The sequence below is a fragment of the Ursus maritimus genome, unplaced genomic scaffold (genome assembly GCF_017311325.1).
Source record: "Ursus maritimus isolate PB19 unplaced genomic scaffold, ASM1731132v1 scaffold_17, whole genome shotgun sequence".
Lineage (NCBI taxonomy): Eukaryota > Metazoa > Chordata > Mammalia > Carnivora > Ursidae > Ursus > Ursus maritimus.
Window position 1 is genome coordinate 11,865,186 of NW_024424119.1, and position 20,217 is coordinate 11,885,402.

Here is a 20,217-nt window from a genome sequence, read left to right on the forward strand (position 1 = left end):
TGACAGTTAAGCCCGAGGACTCTCTAGCGTCCTAATCTGCATTGGAATCCTGGCTCTGTCACTTCCTGGCTGTATAACCTCCAGCAACTTCTTTGCTGTCTCTGACTTGGCTTCTTCCTTTGCAAATGCTGATAAAAATAGTACTTGATTCAGAGGGTTCCTGTGAAGATTAAATACATTCATTCATATAAAATGCTTATAATTGGGCACTTGATATTTGTTAGCTAGTATTGTGAGAATAACGCATAAAACAAAAGCCGAGTTATTTTTACAGTAGAGGAGACTTTTTCAGAGAGTAGGAAGCTCACAAGCCCTGTGGAGGGCATCTCGCCCTCAGCGTCTGCAGGCCAGCCCCAGAAGTTGGATTAGCCATCTGGAAAGGGCTGGACTTCCTGGATTCAGAGCAAGGGAGACAGCTTGTGATAAGGAGTATTTCACAGGGGGCTGATGAACTCTCCGTGGCCCACAACCAGACCTCTTCCATTGAGTTGCCCCATCTTCGGGATTGACTGTGTTGCCAGTTCTGCCTCTCAGATTCATTTCAGGTCCATTGCCACTCTGAACACAATTTTTCTTTGAACATGTAAATACCATTCAGCTTCAGACATGCTATTACAGCCAAACCCTTCCTTGGTTTGCCTTCTTTGGGCCTGTAAATTAGTGTCTTTAGTATCCTCTTGCTTTTCTCCAAACCCATCCATTAGGTGTTGATTTATCTGTAAGTCTCAGAGATTTGAGGGTATTTTGCAAGTGTGTATCAGCATGGAGATAGCCAGCATCTCCCTGTCTGCCTCCCTGGTTCAGAAGGGAAGCTCACAGCCAGGTAAACACAGGGCCACAAAATTCCTTTCTGTCCTAAACTAACTTAATTGGGTACCTGTTTCACTGCTCAGAATGTAGATGACAGTAGCATAACATGGATGGGAGGGTAATGGGGGGTAGGGAGGAGTATAAGAACGTCCCCAGAATGTCACATACCTAACAGTTTGAAGTACTGATGACTTTACATCAGGTATAGACAGGTCTGGGTAAAGGAGAGTTTCTAATGTATACAGAGATGGGCACAAAATGGGAGAGCCATCTCGACTAGTCAGATTCAACACTCAGCCAGGTTGCTCAGAAACCTTCCAGTCTGAATGGCAAAGGCAGGGTCTTGAAGGAAAGCAGTAGTTTCCTGGTAAATTGCTTCAGTCTGGATCAGTGGAGTTTAGCTCTACTTACCAATGCAGATGAGTCCTTTCCAGGTGTAGACCATGGATGAGGTCATAGCCATAAGGGAAACGTTTTTGGTTGTCATTGATTTTATCAGATCACAAAAGAGATACTGTAAGGCCTGCCTGACATCATCACTGGAAAGTGAGAAGAAGATGAGGGATGAGCATATCTTTCATTGAAAGGAGAGAATACAGATGAGCTCATCTGAAGTTTTCACAGGAAGAGAGAGACAGAAAATATTTCTCCTTTCCTGGCATGCTTTTCTGCTTTTTTATGAGTTGAATAGCTGACACATACTGTGTCTAATAAAGAGATCAGAGAAAATAAAATAAAAGGAAAATAAAAATAAAAGGCCATTGTCCTTGAAATTCTTCTTTCTCTACCCCCGCCCCGTCATGATTTAGTAGCTGCAATAAAAGCAGTTTTGTAAGGCTTTTATAACATAAGTCATTTCAGATTGGCATTTCTGAAATTTCTTTCCAGCAGTTCTGTTAACCAGAGGAGGACTTTGCCTCACAGACAGTTAGACTCAGAGAGGGTCCGTCACCAGCAGCAAAGACAAACAAAGGAAGGTTTTCTCCAGTGCATTAGATCAGAGGGAAAGGTAGACAAGTTTGGCTATATTTCAGATGGTGCTCTGAACAACAGGGCAACGGCCATTGACTAATCCAAGCTGCCATCAAGGGATTTTATTATCTGATATAATACTGTGTAATCAACGTCCTTAAGTTTTGTTCAATATATACAGAAGTACAGCATGCCTACTAAAGAGGCCTCACTTTTATAGAACTTAAATAAAATGGATAAGAACATAGCAGGAAAATCCAGCCAACTTGCTCTGCTCCTCAGTAGACTAAAAGAAACAAAGAAGTACGAATGATCCCAGCTAGCCCATCTCAAATTCTGAAAAGGCGACTTTCACGTCTATCCCAGGGAATAAGGGAAGGATGCGTGGTCGGGCAGGTAGTGGGACACAGTGTATCCTGGGTTAGTCGTTTCTAGGAGAGGCTGCGGCATCACTTTTTGTACTAGGTCTGCAGTCCCTTGTCAAGGAGTCTGCACTGGATTTAACTTTTTAAGAAATGACTGTGTTCCAAAGTGGCTGCACCATTTTACATTTCCACCAGCAATGTATGAGGGTTCCAGTTTCTCCACGTCCTCAATGCTCGTTAGCATCCTTTTTTTTTTATTATTATAACATGCTCATGAATGAGAAGTCATATTTCACTGTGATTTTAATTTATATGTCTCTAATGATTAATGATGTCAAGTATCTTTTTTGTGCTTATTAGTCATTTATATATATATATTTTTTTGTAGTGATAACTTGTTAAAACAACAGAAATACACAATCTTACAGTTCTGTAGGTCAAAAGTCTGGTATAGTCTCACTGGATAAAATCAAGATGTCAATAGGCTGCATTCCTTTCTGAAAGCTCTAGGGGAGAATGCTTTTTTGCTCATTTGGGTTTTGGCAATACTTAATTCCTTGTGACCTGGGACTCTGGTCCCTGTTTTGTTACTGACTGTGAAGGGCGTGCCATTCTTTTTTTTTTTTTTTTTTTTTTGTTTTTTTTTTTTTTTTTTTTTTTTTTTGACAGAGAGACATCCAGCGAGAGAGCGAACACAAGCAGGGGGAGTGGGAGAGGAAGAAGCAGGCTCCCAGCAGAGCAGGGAGCCAGATGCAGGGCTCGATCCCAGGACCCTGGGATCACGTCCTGAACCAAAGGCAGCCGCTTAACAACTGAGCCACGCAGGCGCCCCCCATTCTCAGATTCTAGAATTTACTGCATTCCTTGGCATTTGGCCTTCTTCATCCATCTTCAAAGCTACAAATGGCGGGCTGAGCCCTTCTCTTGTTGCTTCTCTCTGACAAACTTCCTGTGTCTCTGTCTTCTGATTTTAAGAGCTCGTGTGACAGACTGGGCCCACCTAAGGAACCTAGAATAATCTCCCTGTTTTAAGGTCAGCTGATTAGCAACTTTGGTTTCCTTTTGCCATGTAGCATAACTTAGACACTGATTCCAAGGATTAGCATGTAGGCATCTTGGGTTGGGGGTGGGGCATTATTCTGCCTACCACACCCCGACTGAAGGGCACAGCTCATTTTCATTGAACTGTTGCCATAGAAAAATGCAAATTTAATGTAGATAGACTTTCTAATTTCTCCAGATATACCAAACCAAAAAACACACACACACACTTTTAATCTCTCCATTTTTAACTGAGCCCAACTAATTCAAACTTGTAAAAAAAAAATTACTTTGGAGCTAAACATGTCTGGTCAAATCTTCCACTTTCTGTATTTTCTGATCAGATATTACACCACATTTCCCAGTGTAGTCAGAATATTACGCAAAGGGTAATAATTTATTTTATTAGATTATACTAACTAAAACCATGTAATGATTTGGATGAAAGAGAAACATTTATTTTTTACTATTACAAAAAAGGAAGCTTATTGTAATAATGGAATAAGGAAGATTGTAAGGAAAGTATTTGCCTCATTACAAAATTTAGAAGCAGATTTAGAACTATAAATCTGTGTCCTTATTATAAACAGAGGGGTTTTAAATAGATACACACTTGGGTCTCTTGAAGACCTAAGAGTTCTATGAATGTCTTACATACAAATGAAGAACAGCCGTCCTCCCCCACCACCGATAAACTCCCCTTACCTGAAATTCTAACGTTCACAAATTTACTTTCTTTATCTTTGGGAGACTAGAAGAAGTACAGCTTTTGCCAGTGATGTTTTGGAAAAATAACAGGGGAGAGGAAAGGTTCCCAGAGGACTGGTGATGAGAAAGGGTACCAGGTAAGCAGAGTGGACTGAAAGGTCAGATGCCAACTCTCAAGGCTGGAGGTAGAAGTGAAGGAGACCCTACATAAGCCAGCAGGACAGGAAGGAGTTAAAAATCCCTGAGCTATAAAATGTGAAAGGCATTTGGAAGGAGAACCAGACTAAGAAAAAAAAAAAATCATGCATTTCAATATAACTATTATCTGTAACAAAGCGACTCTTGTTGAAATGGCCAGGTAGCCAGATCCTGAGAAGTTTCTGGCCAGCATGGGATGGTAACTAGGAATAGTCAGTATCCGTATCCGTCATTACTCATTTCAAATGTGGAAAATGTTGTTGGTCTTTATAAGGGCTTTCATGGCATCACACTGATCGTGGCCCCTTAAACTTTATTTAACTCATGAGTCTCAAATTCCTCAACTGGGAATTCTCACCTCAGGAAGGTTTTGCAGATTTAACTCCAGTGGCCCTTGTGAGAAGCCTGTGATAAATTGCAGAAGCGAGCATTTCTTACGGCATTGTTATGATATTCTCGCTTATCACAGGGCATTATCCATTGACGAAATCTGGATCGAATGCAATCTGTTTAGTTTTAGATGTTGAGAGTATGTGAAATTTATAATACCTCATTGCTGTATACTCTGATAGTTTCATTAGTGGGTGTCACTGCCTTATTTACCTTTCTCTTGAATCGAGATTCAAGAGGTGCTGTGGATATCACAGCTGGTTTCCTGAGCAGTGACACGGGGGTCCCCAGCAAGTCAGCCTGGCATATATGGTCTCACAACTTCTCTGCAAGTAGATACTTTCTGGGGTCTCCGAGACCAGCCCTGGGGTGACGTTTAAGCTCTCTGTGTCTGTCCAGATGTTGATGGCAGTTTCAGGAGAATCCATCGTATTTAAAGTACTTCTAATTATTCTGAAACCTTCATAGTTCTTCAAAACGGAAGCAGTTGCGTTCCTTCTCACCGACAGATTTGATCCTTCTCCTCTTTCCTGTCCTTTTCCTCTTTCTTTTCTTTAAATTTTCCCTTTCTGTCTGTTTTCTTAGTTCATCAACACCCATCATAACATTTCCTCTCCAGTTTAGCAGAGCTGATGCCGATGATCGCAAACATTTGTTCCAGCCTCACACTGTGCTATGGAATTGCTCTAACAGCTTTACGTGCATTAACGTACTTATTCCTCAGCTCTGCAGCCATAGAAGTAGAAAACCAAAGCAGGAATGATTTGCTCAGTCATCATGCATGTGACCCAGAATCCGTACCTGAGTGGTACTCTAGGAAGTCTCTGCCAGTCTCTGGTTTACACTTCGGAATCTCAAACCTGGCCATTTGGTAGTCTCCAAACCCGCTGCCTGCAGTCCCTGTTTTTGTCACTGCCCTGTACCCCAGCCATCCTCAACATGTCTCACCCTGCCTCGGAATGCGTGCACATGCGTGCACATACCCCCAGCTCCACAGTCAGAATCTCAAGCCTTTGAAGTACGATTCATTTTTGATGGCTAATAATAGCCACGAAATGATGTTTGTGACTCATGTTAGAATTGAAGGAAGAGCCATTTGATTCATTTAATCAGTCAACAAATATTCACTAAGCCCGGATTAGCATTTGCTAACTACTATAACAAAACCATAAATATGTGATGGCTAAAATATGATAGATTATTCCTTTTTCACATAAAGTCTAAAATAAATTATTGCTCAAGAGGGTTTTTGTAGATTGGGTCAAAAAGTGGCATTCTTCCTACAGTCCATCTGCTAGAACTCGGTACCTTGCTCACACCTAATTGTAAAGACTCTGGAAAGTGACCTAGCTGTGTGACCAGGAAGAAAAAAGAGTTTGGTTAGTAGCAAATCCATGTCAGCCGTGGCTTCTAGAATGGAAGGCATCATGCCGTTAAAAACAAAGTTCCTATTAGCAGAGGCCTGGCCTCGGGCCCTGAGAAAAAGTTACTTACAACGCTCTCTGTTCTTGGCTGCACTCAAAAAACAAACCTTCCATCTCCTCTGGCTCCTCTCTCAATCACCTTTATACCGGGCCAAAGATATTTTTCAGGCACATATGTTCAGATTTTTTCCCATTGGGTTTTGATTTTACCCAGAGTCACACATGCAGGAAAGAGGCAGGAGCCAGAGCCCAGACTCTACAGAGGAATGTATTTCTGAGCATTTACTCCTGGGGCTGCTCATTTGTCCGTGCCTGTCTCTTCGTGGCTCGAGTGCCTGGGGGGGTGGGGGGGAGCACCTCTGCTGTAAGGACAAGGGCTGCCCTCGCTTATCACGAATAAGGCACTATTTCCCCTGTTCCATGTTACTTATAACTGGAACCATAATCCAAAAGCTAAGGGGTATGCGGTCTGAACTGAGCAAAAACAATTCTCTTAATGCTTCTGTTTCTGAGTACGACTGTCTCGGATGGGCTTGATTTCTCATATTAGTCCCAATAAATGGAAAACACCTGCCGCTTCTTCCCATTTCCTTGTTTTTCTTGGGCATATAAAACGAGGCATAATCTCCTTCTGTATAGATCTTTCTCGACTGTAACACAAATTCATAGATGAAACGAAAGCGTCATCTAGAAACCCTATCGTTCACATCAGGAAGCCGCACACATGGGATCTGCAGGCTGAGCGCACTTGCGGGGGCAGTAGCCGCCGGCAGCGCATGCGCACAGGCCTGACAGCCCAGGCACGGCTCACGCTGCCGAGGCCCTGCGGTCATGGCCCATGCTCAGGGTACTTCTTTTTTGTTTTGCCTATTATGAAAGCCTTTTTTAGTACAGCAGGCTATGACTTTTTCTTTCTTAGCACTGTCTCAGCACAAACATATAATTTCTCATTTCACTCTCTCTGCATCTCTGCTTTTTTTCTTAATCTCCATCATTAAAGTCAGACTCGTTCATGTGACTAGATCAGACCCAAACCTAGGCATGGCATCATATAGAAGCATTCACTTGTCAGGTGATCAGCAAGGTGATCTAAAATAGGCTCGTATTTTTATTGTTGTTGTTGTTAGCTGACCATTAAAATCAGAGCTCCAACTTGAAAATTTCAAATAGGGAACTAGTAGTGATCTCTCAAAAGAAATCTCCACAACTCATCAGGAATCAGAGAAATCGGTTACAGAAAAACCAGGAGTGTAATCTGTTGATTATCGAACTTGGCTGTGTATCTGAATTACCTATGAGCTTGTTGAAAATAGAGATTATAGCTTCCGTCCCAGAACAGGCAACTAAAGTTCAGAAGTCTGAACTCTGTCCTCTAGGAGGCTCTGCTTCTGCATGCTGGGATGGGATGGTTAGACACACTGGATGACTCTGTCTCCTTGGCAACCATGATGGAGTAAATCAAAAGGCACTGGAACCATCTCGTGGTTGCCTTGTTCTTGGGGTAGGGAGAAACTTTGTGTCCCAAATCAAAGTCATGGCCCCGTGTGCTGGTTCTAAACCACCTAAGGTTCAGGTGGTAGATCTAGAATGGGACTCAATAGTATATACAAGCTTCTTCTAATAGATGTAAGAGGTTGAGTGGTTAAGAAACATTATTTTCATTGTATACTTCCGTTGATTATAAATACCTGGGTAACTTTGTGATTAGTCTTAACAGTGGATCACAAAGGTAATAAGAAACGTACAAGTAGCCTGTGCTAATGACAGCCCCTCCAGTGACTGGACAAAAGGCCATTACTTTTGAGCAAAAGCTCAATATAATTAATTAAGGGCTGGATTTAATTCAGTGACATTTGAATTTTATAGCTATACACTTGCAGCTATAAAAACCACCTTTATTATTAAAATTCCTATAGGAAAAATAACTTAGTAATTGTGAGTCTGAAACTCTCTGGTCCCTAACCTACTTTTCTCCATTGGCACAGTCGTTTTTATTACACAGTGAGGCAACTTGTCGTATAGCAGGACAGATTATGTTTCTAATAAGTACCCTGGGAGTACTGAGGCAGCCAGTCCACAGACAAGGCTTTGAGATCCCTGTAACAAGCACTGGACATTAGGTCAAACTCTAGAGTCAAGTTTAGCCCTATTCCTTGCTGTCCTGTGGCCTTGGACAATCCATGAAGCCTCTGTGAACCTAAGTTCCTTAATTACATGAAAGAAATACTTTACCTACCTTGTTATAAAAGCAAGAACAAATTCAGACACTGTGCATGGCACACCACACGCTCATATATATTCACTTACTAGATATTTATTGAGGACCTACCATCTTCCAGGACTTGGTGGGGTAGGAATGAAAAAGAGAACAAGAGAGATGTGATCCCTGCTTCTATGGAGGCTATGTGGTAAAGGGATAAATTATAAATTCTTTTTTTTTTAAGATTTTATTTATTTATTCGACAGGATAGAGACAGCCAGCGAGAGAGGGAACACAAGCAGGGGGAGTGGGAGAGGAAGAAGCAGGCTCATAGCGGAGGAGCCTGACGTGGGGCTCGATCCCATAACGCCAGGATCATGCCCTGAACCGAAGGCAGATGCTTAACCGCTGTGCCACCCAGGCGCCCCGGGATAAATTATAAATTCTGATAGTTCTTTGCTTATGAAGGAAATCAAGTTGTTGGTGAGATACATAGTGACTGGCCAGGGATAAAGGGGTACATGCTTTAGATGGAGTGGTTAGGAAAGGTCTCACTAGGAGGTGCTACTTGCCCCTGAGGAACGACTGAAGAAGACAGTCATGCAGAAGTCTGTGGCTGGAGGGTGGCAGGGAAAAGGAAGAGCCCTGGTAAATGAGCTGATGTTTTGGAGGAAGGGAAAGAAGGTCAGGTGGCTAGAGCAGTGATAGTTGGGGAGTGTGGCCTCATCGAGGTAGGAGGGGTTGACAGCTAAACACATAGGGGACATAGTTGGTTGGTCATGAAAGGGAGCTTGAAATTTTGTTCTAATCACACTGATAAAGCACTGGATAATCTAACCTGAGGAGTGACATGATCTGATTCGTGTTTGAGAAAGATACCTCCGGCTAACACAGGAAGAGTCTATAGCGAAAGACACGTGGAAGTGGGACGAGTTAGGCTCTGCAGCAGTCCGGCCAGAGGAGGTGGCGGCGTTAGATCATAGCGACAGAGGGGGGTGCAGGGCTTAGATTTAGGGTATATTTAGAGTTCGAGCTGGAGAGCTTCCTGCGGGTAGGGAGGGAAGGTAGATAGGCCAAGATGTATTGTCATTCCAGCTGCGTTTCCCTATTCGCACCCTGCGTTATTCTCAGAAACCATAGTACAAAGTCACTCATCTTCACATCAGCTCATACATCGTCTCAAATATACAGAATATAGGTGAAATAAGGGGAAAGACCCCTAAACAGTCAACACAGATATGGAGAGCCTATGCACATCTTCACACATGACTCCAGTTTCTGCCTTCGAACATAGTTTTAATGAGTTTAATAACCTAGAGCACAGTTAAAAGGGAAGATAAGAAGAGCAGAAGAAAAAGGGACACAGGAGGCTGTGTGACAGGGCAAGAAGAATTAATGATAAGTAGATAAGGGAGAAAACAAAGTATAAAAAAACAGGTTAAAGAATTGAATTATGGTTTTCTTCGTAGTTCATGAAGGCACAGAAGAGTTGAACACCATCATAGAGTGTCCTGCCTAAAAAAGGTTAAAACCAAACTAAATCCATTTGACTTACAAAGAATTAAGCATAGGGTATATAAAAATGATTTCATGTGGACCCTTATTTCCCCCAAGGTGTTCAATAAATGATTCTTTTCATCGTATTTTGTGGTCAGGTACACAAAGTGCTGAATTTTTCTCCCCAGCTGAATAAAGGCCTATTAAAATATAATGTACACAGAACTTCGACTTCGGGCAAGATGGCATAGGTGCACTTTTCCCTATTCTTCTTGCTAAATACGACTAAAATCTGTAGAGATGATACATGAAACAAAGTGAATGGTGGAAAGGAAAAAGCAGACTGGCTAGAGACCTTGGGAACTGATTTTCTTTTTGCCTCCTCTAACTCCCAGACTTGGAGCTGAAGAAGCCAGCTGTCAGGAAAGGCAATGGGAACACACACACACACACACACACACACTAAATGCCTCAACTAACTACTGTTCTCTCTAGCCAACGGACCAGGAAAGGGTTAACCTAACAAGACAGAAAACTTTTGGGAAGCTCTACTTCAAAACAATATACTATGGTCCATCACCAGCCACACCAGCAAAAGCTGCGTGGGGAACCTTGACTTCACCTCATCAGATTGAGATGACGTTCTTCAGTACCCCCATGGATATGCTGTCAGAGAAGACGGATTTCATCCCCACAGGGTGTAATGTGGAAAGCACATGGGGAAACTGGAATTCCATCCTCACTCTACGGCACCCTCCATGCCCTTTTCCTGGGGTGGTGTGACAGAAGGCCTCTTAGAGAGTCAGGACTTTCCACCACCACCCAGCAGCAATAAGGCTCCTCTCACGGTGGGATCAGTGGAGATCCAGTCGGGAGCCAGAAGTCCCACCCCTGCTCAGCAGGAACCCCCGTCCCCCCATTGAGTGACAGAGGAGGCCAGGTGGAGGATCTCGGTCTCTACTTCCACTAGGGAGTAACAAGGCGGCCCCTCCCTGCTCCCCCACCTTAGTGGTTGCTGAGAACGCCAGCTAAAACAGTAGGCTTAAATAAGATCCAGGTTTGCATAACGTAATATGAAAATGTCCAGGTTTCAATTGAAAATCACTCATCATACCCCAAACCCACTTTCACCACTCTTATTCCTCATTCTTATTCAGTTTCAGCACTCTTACTCAGTGCTGGAAGTTCTATCCAGTGAAATAATACAAGAAAAGGAAATGAAAGGCATACAGACCAGAAAGGAGGAAATAAAACTATTTGCAGATGAAATGATCACCTACGTAGAAAATACCAAAAAATCCACCCACAAAGAGTCCTAAAACGAACATGTAAGTTTAACGAGGTCACAGTATATACAAAAATCAACTGTATATCTATATACTATCAATGAACACTGAAACTGAAAATATAACTTACCATCCCTCAAAAAAAATCAAAATAATTAGGTATATGTACAATACTTGTATGCTGAGAATCATAAAACTGCTGAAAGAAATTAAGGGAGATCTAAATAAATAGACATACAGTGTTCGTGGATTGGAAGATTCAACACAGTTAAAAATATCAATTCTCCCCATATTGATATAGTGGTTTAATTCCTATCAAAATCCCAGCAAGATTTTATGGTTGTAGATAAGATTATTGTAAACCTTATGTAGAAAAGCAAAGAAACTAGAATAGCAAAGAAGAATAAAGTGGAAGCAATCAACCTACCCAATTGTAAGATTAATTATATAGCTACAATAATTAAGACTATGTGGTATTGGTAGAAGAATAGATGCACAGAACAGTAGAACAGAAGACAGAATCCAGAAACAGATCCATGAAAATATGCCCAACCTATTCTGACAAAGGTACAAAAGCAATTCGATGAAAGAAAGATCGCTTGTTCGGTAAACGATGGTGGGGCTATTATACATCCATAGGCAAAAAAAGTGAAGTTTGATTGAAGTCTCATAACTATACAAAAATTGACTCAAAATGTGTCACAGATGTCAATGTAAAATGTAAAATCATGAAACTTTTATCAAGAATAGGAAAAAAATCTTCAGGATCTATGTCTAGATAAATAGTTTTGACTTAGTATCAAAAGTATGATCCATGAAAGGAAAACTCAATAAATGCGACTTCATTAGAGTTAAGAAAACTTTTGTTCTGTGAAAGATCCTGTTTAAGAAGATGAAAAGCTACGGAAGTGGGAGAAAGACTTTGCAAGCCACATATCTGACAAAGGACTAATACCTAGAATAGAAAGAACTCTCAAAACTCAACAGAAAAAAAAAAAAAGAAGAATCCGATTAGAATAGTGCACTGGGTGTTATACACAACTAATGAATCATCGAGACTTACATCGGAAACCGGGGATGTACTGTATGGTGACTAACATAATATAACAAAAAATCATTATTAAAAAAAAAAAAGAAAAGAAAATGTTCAAAGGGGGCGCCTGGGTGGCTCAGTCATTGGGCGTCTGCCTTCGGCTCAGGGCGTGATCCCAGTGTTCTGGGATTGAGCCCCACATCAGGCTCCTCCACTGGGAGCCTGCTTCTTCCTCTCCCACTCCCCCTGCTTGTGTTCCCTCTCTCGCTGGCTGTCTCTCTCTCTGTCAAATAAATAAATAAAATCTTAAAAAAAAAAAAATGTTCAAAGGGCAGGAAGAGACATTTCACCAAAGAGGATATAAAGATGGCAAATAAGCACATGAAAAAATATCCAACATCAGTAGCCATTAGGGAAACGAGAACTCAAACCACAATGAGATGTCACTACACACCTATCAGAATGGCTAAAATTAAAACCAAGGACAGCACCAATGCTGGCAAGGATGGAGAGAATGGATCATTCACATATTACTGATGGGAATGTAAAATGATAAGCCACTCTGGAAAACAATTCAGCAGTTTCTTAAAAAATTAAACATGCAGTGGCGCCTGGGTAGCGCAGTTGTTAAGCGTCTGCCTTTGGCTCAGGGCGTGATCCCGGCGTTCTGGGATCGAGTCCCACATCGGGCTCCTCCGCTGGGAGCCTGCTTCTTCCTCTCCCACTCCCCTGCTGTTTTCCCTCTCTCGCTGGCTGTCTCTCTCACATAGATAAAAATAAAATCTTTAAAAAAAAATTAAACATGCAACTGCCCTATGACATAGCAGTGGCACTCCTGGGCACTTATCCCAGATGAATGAAGACTTATGTTCACACAAAGACTTGTACAAAAATGTTTGTAACAGCTTTATTTGAATAGATATAATCTGGAAATAACCCAGATGTCCTTCAACAAATGAATGGCTAAAGAAACTGTGATAAATCCACACCATAGAACACTACTCAGCAAAAAAAAGAACAAACTATTGATACACACAACCATGGTACCACGAGAGAACCCAAAGAATCTCCAAAGAATTATTCTGAGTGAAAAAAAAATCAAAAAAGATTACCATTTTTATAATGTGCTTGAAATGACAAAATTATAGAAATGGAGAAGAGATTAATGGTTGTCAAAAGATAAAGGCAGGGTTGGGGGCAGTATGTGGGCTCCTGTAGTGATGGAAATGTTCTGTAGCTTAACGTTATCAATGTCAGTGTCCTTGTTATGATACTGTAGCTTTGTACGATGTTACCATTGGGGGAATCTAGGTAGAGAACATATGGGATTGCTCTGTGTTTTTTCTTACAGCTGCATGTGAATCTATAATTATCTCAAAGTACAAAATTTAATTTAAAAAAAAAATAATAAGCCAGGGTGCCTGGCTGCCTCAGTCAGTGAAGCATGTGACTCTTGACCTTGGGGTTGTGAGTTTGAGTTCCATGTTGGGTGTAGAGATTAAAAATAAAATCTTTTAAAAAAATAAGCCCTTAAAAATAAGAGATCTATCATTTATAAATGTAATGATAAAATGCACAAATCATCCCAGCTTATTAGATACTATGCTCCATCCTCAGATTCTTCAATCAGTTTCGTTTCCTGACAATTCTATGGTGGATGAGTGGGTGGGTGGATGGTTTCTATATCGTGCAGTTACAATTTTTTTCAAAGGAACACATGGTTAGTGGGAAAGGCCTGGGTATACCAGTTGTTCATTGTGGGTCACCCCATGTTTCAAGGGAACACCCAAGCCCACAGCCATCATCTAGTAAAATCTCACATTCCTTCCCACCTTCAGGAAAACCACTAGTGAAGACATCAAGAGGGACCGTAATCAACACGGAGGACCCTGCAATCACAGTTGACGTGGGAAGCACCATCAAAACAGTAAAAGGAGTGAATGTGACAATTAACTGCCAAGTTGCAGGTGAGAAATGCATTCGTGTATTAATTCATCTGTTCAAATATTAACGGAGCCCTGTGCTGGGTTGGGGGATACAAAGATAAATACAGATTCTACTCTCAGGGATTAAGGGCCAGTAGGAAAGCTAAGGCAAGAACCTCAGTCACCCTGAAAATGGACAATGCTACAGAAGTTTAGAGGAGGAAAGATGAATGCTGGCTGGGATGGAGGTGGTTTCTTATTTCAGCCTTGCACACTGCATGTGCCAAGATGGAAGCGAAGAGTGTTCCAAGTGGATAAATGGGTGTGAAAAATTCATGGAAGTAGGAAAGCCCAAGACTGTAAGTGAACAGTGTGTGCTTTGGTCTGGCTGGAGCCCAGAGTAGAGAAATGGTGTGGAGGGGCTTAAACTTTAGTAAGATGGGTTGCAACTGTGCTATGGGAGACCTTAAATGCTTGGCCAAGGAGTTTGGAAAAAGGCAGATAGAAAGTAGCGTTAAGGAGCCAGACTTCCAGAAGAGTAAGCCAAGAGCGGCACGTAGAATGGATTGAAGATAGGAAGTACTGGGACCTAGAGCTGGACCTAATACTGGAACCTAAGAAGCTGTCACAGTAGTCAGGGCACCTGGCTGGCTCAGTGGGTAGAGCATGTGACCCTTGATCTCAGGGTTGTGAGGTCAAGCCCCATGTTGGGTGTAGAGACGACTTAAAAATAAAATCATTAAAAAAAACAAAACCTGTCTTCGTAGTTTAGAGAAGAGTTGATGGGGGCCCAAACTCAGGGCAGTGGTGATGGAAAGGTAAAGGGTGGAGGAGCGTCAGAGGGGTGGCAGAGGTAAGACCAACAGGAACCTGGACCTTACTTTCATCAGAAGTGGGTAGGAGTCATAAACAAAAACAGCCAGTGCTATTAGGAGTTTTGATATATAGGAATTGCCCTCCAGGTGGCCAGGTGGATAGGGAACAGAAAGGCAGAGGGAAGTGGAGGAGGAGTAGACAATAGGGGGTGGTAGTACCCTCTTTATAAAAGTATTTACCTCCCATTAGAAAGCCAAAAACATCAACAGAGAGCCAGACAAAACCCAGCTGCTGATTCTCCCTTCCTCTGGACCACTAGTGGGTGACATCTACCCTAAGGGTCTTCATGCCCACAGTACTAAGAAATGCCCAGGCCCGGCTCCCGTCCCCTGATTGCCGTCCTCATCAGCTGTCCCCTCCTGGGGAACACCCAAAGCCGGGTTCCCCAGCCATACTCCGTGGACAGAGCAGACAGGCAGTGGCACCCCTTCTCTGGGGCTTCCTTTAATCTTAAATCTCTACCCCATCATCGGAGGTTTTGCCTCCGCCTCTGATTTATAGGCCACATAACCCAGTTTAGAATAAGTAGGAGGAAGACCTTAATCTAAAGCATGTTGTTTCCAAAGAACAGCCAGTCTGGTTTTCTCTGAAATACTCTGGTAGCTCCAGGAAATCAGAACTATAAATCTATCTCTGTCATCATACATTATCTTCTCTTTGTAAAGATTCCCTTGGCCTGCGTGTCCACCCTTGTCAGTGAAACCTTCCTCAGTCATAGCCCTTCAGGCCTGGCCCTCCCAGATAAGGAGCCAGACGAACCCTCTGACAGGGCTTCCCAGGAAGGAGCTGGCCTTCAGGCAGGGACCCATGGTGCAGGTGGGGCCTTCTGGGCAGAGCCATCATCCCCCCACGCGACCACTGTGAACACATGCTCAGAGACACAACACTGACTGGAGATGTAACGGACCATGCTGGATCTCTTCTTGAGAGATGAGATGGGGAGAGTAAGAGAATGGGGAGCAAGAGGAACCACAACAAGGGAGTGGGCGCTTAACGGAGATCGAGAGAACCAGAATCCAGCTGAGGAAGTCTTTAGCATGGGGAACCGGCGGCACTCAAACCAGCTTTGGCCAAGTCTTTCTTGCCACTTGGTGCCCTGTCTCCCTGACTTCATCCAGAGACTCGCTCTTGGTGACCTTACTGTGAGATCTCAGGTTGTCGTGCCCACTTTTTGCCTGCACACGACTGTCTTTATTTTTATTTTTATGCGTAGAATCATTTGTGTGAATCATGGTTGACTAAAATAAATCTGTGTGTCTTTGTCATTATGCCTTTTTTTAAATAAGGTATTTATTCAAAGTGGTGGGCAAGAGCCTGCTTTTGATTACACAGTCGGTCTGTGAATTTGCTGGACAAAGAAATCATCCTTGAGCTGAGTCTCCAGTCAAAATACTGAGTGTTGTAATGCTCAATGGCAGTAGGAATGACTTTTACTTTACTAATACAAGTGTTTCTATGGCTCTCTTGTGGTGCAATTTTAATGGCTACTTTATAGTCCATATTAAGAATATTACATAATTTATGTACAGTAGCTCATGTCCTTTTATGTTTGAGTTGTTAGCAAGTTCTCATTAAATAACTTTCTGTACATATATGCTTTCAACTTGTAAGATGCAGCCTCACAAATTCTTCCCATCCCTTAAACATAACAAATATTAAGCAAAGAGTATGATGAGCATTCTTTTTGAAAGTGATCCAATCCAGTGTATCACTCCCATACTTTTTCTCTACTTGAGAAGAGTTCAGAAGACCTAGGAGGAGATAAAAGGTTGGGGGAGGTGGGAGTGTTTCAGTCATTGGGACCAGCATGTGCAAAGGGCCTGGGGTAGCAAGAGCAGGCTGCCTCTAAAGGAGTAAAATATGGCTGGGGTGACTGTAGTACAAACAGCAGAGAAGAAAATAGCATGACCTATGGCTGGTGGGTGGGGGAGAACAGACAGGCTAGATCTTACACGCTCTCATAGATTATGGTACAATTTGGGATTTTATTCCAAGAACAAAGGAAGCTTTTGAAAGACTTTGGAGATAAAATTGTTAGAACGGGTGATGCAGAAATTAAGAGTTGAGGAATCAGAGACAGACAGTATATTCATTAGGGTAGGCTAGACTGTGCTAATAAGTAGACCCCCAATTATATCATGGATCAAACACAATAGAAGTTTATTATTGTTTAAGAGTCCAAAGAGCTGGCTGCCCCACACAGTCCAGATCACGGAATGCTTGTGGCTCTATTATTTTAAACACATGCCCTCCAAGGTCTCCCCAGGGGTTACCTGTCAACCAGAAGAGGGGAAAAACAAAGCACGGAGGATGGTTGGGAAGGCTTTGAAGGGCCACACCTGGAAGCAACGCATATCACCACTTCTCACAGTCCCCCTTGTCACCTCCCCATCACAAGGGATATTGAGCAGCGTGACCTGGAGGGGCACCCAGGAAAAAGAAGGAAACCGGTTTTGTGAACAGCTATCAATGTCTGCCCCGGTCAGTATGGAGGAATGTGGAAGCCTGGACCTCCTTTCCAGATGTCCGTGGTTCTTTAGAATAATTGCCGCGGCTGACATTCCAGTTACTGCATCCTTTCCTTTCCTTGCACCAAGCCATCAAAGAAGCTTCTCAAGTGCATCATGTCAAGGTGCACCCTTCAGTGGGCACCCCAGCTCGAGATGCTGACAGGCTGCCGTGGTGCAAGGAGCCAAACAGAACAAGTGGTCTGGTTGGCAAAAGTATCCTGTCTGGGATTGAAAAAAGAATATTATAGGGGTGCCTGGGTGGCACAGCGGTTAAGCGTCTGCCTTCGGCTCAGGGCGTGATCCCAGCGTTCTGGGATCGAGCCCCACATCAGGCTCCTCCGCTATGAGCCTGCTTCTTCCTCTCCCACTCCCTCTACTTGTGTTCCCTCTCTCGCTGGCTGTCTCTGTCTCTGTCAAATAAATAAATAAATAAAATCTTTAAAAAAAAATAGAAAAAGAAAAAAGAACATTATAGCATCACCCTACCTGGCAGCTCCGTGGAGGTTAAAGGCACTAATCCTTATAATCATCCCAATTCCAACCCATTATGTAACTAGACTCATTTATTGATCCTTTCAAGCAACAGGGAGAGCGTTGTGGTGTTCATTAGATGTGCCACCGAAGGGAAAAAGTCCAAACAGGGCTTTTTCCTCCCCTGCTTTAGACACCGATCATAGCAGGGAGGCCAGAGCGTGGAGCCTATCCAAGAAACTTGTCAACAACATAGCTTTGGACTGTGTTCGGTGGTAGAGTATCTTTTCTGTCATTTTTTAGACATTTCTTTCGGTAAAATGTGTGGTCACATCACAACAGCCTAGGGGAAGAAAAGAAATCTCCCACAACCCGACCAGCTTCTCAACAAGAAGACAGATAACAAAGCCAGCACACACGGGTTCTAGAAAGCCCTCCTCACAATAATCTTGGTGATACAGCTACGGCAGAAAGGTTAATTCTCAGAGTAGAAAGTAAGGATTTGACAGTTCAGAAACAATAGCGTCGCATTTCTGATGTTCTCTGAAGAGGCGGTCGGGGATAGGGGCAGGCGGTGGGGGGCACAGGGTGAGGTGGGGATCCGTGGCATCGAATGGATGAGCATGGATCTCCACCCTGCCATTTGGAGGTCACTCACTGGCCATGGGGTGAGCAGCAGGGAGAGACAGAGGCTCTGTCCCCACGTAATCAGTCAGGGAACCAAACTAACATCACTTTAGGCAGATTTTTTTTCATCTCTTTGAGCGATGTGATTATCTTTCTAAAATGTTTGGCTTACAGCAAACATTCACCAAGTGTTCGTCCTCCTCGCACATGGTCAGGAGATCTTGCACTGTCCCTGACCTTCGTGCGCTCCCTGTGTTCAGCTGTTCTGAACGTCCGTATTGGGCATGCATATCTGGTACCTTTTCAAGGGCCTCTGGCTTAAACAATGGCCGGTGACGTTCCCTAAAGGCTCATTATCATCCCTGGGGGAAAAAAGGAAAAGAAAAAAAAGCTCTCTGAGGCCTCGTTGATGTTTCCTCTTCCTTTCTTCTATGTTTGTAAGAGGTCAGAGTCAGTCATGAAAGGGACTAAAAAGATTCTAAAGTATCTTTTTGGCGTCATTCTCTGCATGAGGCCCACCGTCCCAGGCAGGAAGCCCCCAAAATGTGACATCAGACACAACCCCTCCATCAGCAAATTCTCGATGCAGGTCTGTGCTCGAGTGAGCCTGACAGAGATTTGCTAATAAATACACGAAAGAACGAGTCCTACAGAATTTCTCTCCCTTTGGCATCACCGTGACTTCTCTGGTTTTAGCTGTAGAGACGAGGTAATTTCCTTCGACCCTTTGCTATCCCGAACGTCTGCATTTCAGGCGCCCTCCCCTCACTTAGAGAATTGGGTCCATTTGGTAAGCACCCAGTCTTATGCTGGCAAACACCCCGATTTCTTGGGGGGCATGAGGCAGAGTGATCAAGGGAATGGAAGAGGCTTGGATCCACTTCCTGGGGAAGTGAGGTCTCTCTCAGGGCCTGGGCTGTCTCCCTCTGCCTCTTGTTTCTCACCTCCACCCACCCCACCCCCATTTCCTCTCTTCTCCTACTGCCTCTGCGTCTGGCTGTCCTGCAGGAGCATGGGCCCTTCCAGAGAAGGACATGCTGGGAGCAGCAGGGAGTCCTGCTGCAGGATGGCCCCCATTGCAGGGATCCTCACGAGCACAGGTGCTGGGGACACACACACCATCCCATCAGCACAGTGGTGGAGAGAGCGTTGGTTCACTGCGTAGAACCGAAGGCCCATTTAGCCCACCGCCCTTACTCTACCTGCCTAGCTCTAGAACAGTCGTAGGTCCTGCCAGGGATTGTGTGCTCGCTGCCCACAGAGCTCTGCAAAAGAACGTGCCAACACACACGCTGCATGTGGGCGATTCATAGCAAGGGAAATGCTTGCAGAAGGTGGTACGTAGGACCTCGAGTCTCCTTGTGCTTTCAGGAGAGAAATGGCAGGGAATGTTTTCTTCAGCTTACCTCTCAGAGGCTTTCTCTTGAATGCTGTGGATTTTTTTTTTTTTTAACCTAGAAACTAAGCTCACGGTCCAAAGTCCAAGCTGGCACGGCTAGGCATCATGAAGCTCTTGCTCTCCCTAGTGGTGCTGCAATGAAAAATCAGCTTTTCGGCCTCTTACCTGCGTCTTGTCCAGGTACATTCAGAGGCCGTGCCAGCCCGGTCCGGCTCCTGCATTTGAGCATCAGGCATCATGAGGTATGCCTCTCCTTGATGTGACAAGCCTGCGATAGCCGAGGCTTCATCCCGTTTCAGCAGCCCTGCCTCCTTCCAGCTAGTTCGGGGATCCTTCGTGATTCTTGTTAACCCATTGGTAGTCTGAATGAAAGAGAAAACCAGAGAATTACTCCCCTGTTCCCCTGCAGATTGGCCAGACCCTCTGACCACCACCGTGGGCCCCCGCTCCAGGCCCACCTGAGGACCAGTGAATTCCCACAAGGC

General features: G+C 43.6%; 1 protein-coding gene across 1 annotated transcript in view; it reads left to right on the forward strand.

Annotated features, from left to right (window-relative positions):
- ADAMTSL1 (ADAMTS like 1) overlaps nucleotides 1-20,217 on the forward strand; it is a 376,065-nt gene that overhangs the window by 278,166 nt on the left and 77,682 nt on the right. The window contains exon 21 of the mRNA XM_040631464.1: nucleotides 13,763-13,891. Within this exon, the coding sequence (XP_040487398.1) occupies nucleotides 13,763-13,891 (129 nt within the window). The remainder of the gene's footprint in view (nucleotides 1-13,762; nucleotides 13,892-20,217) is intronic.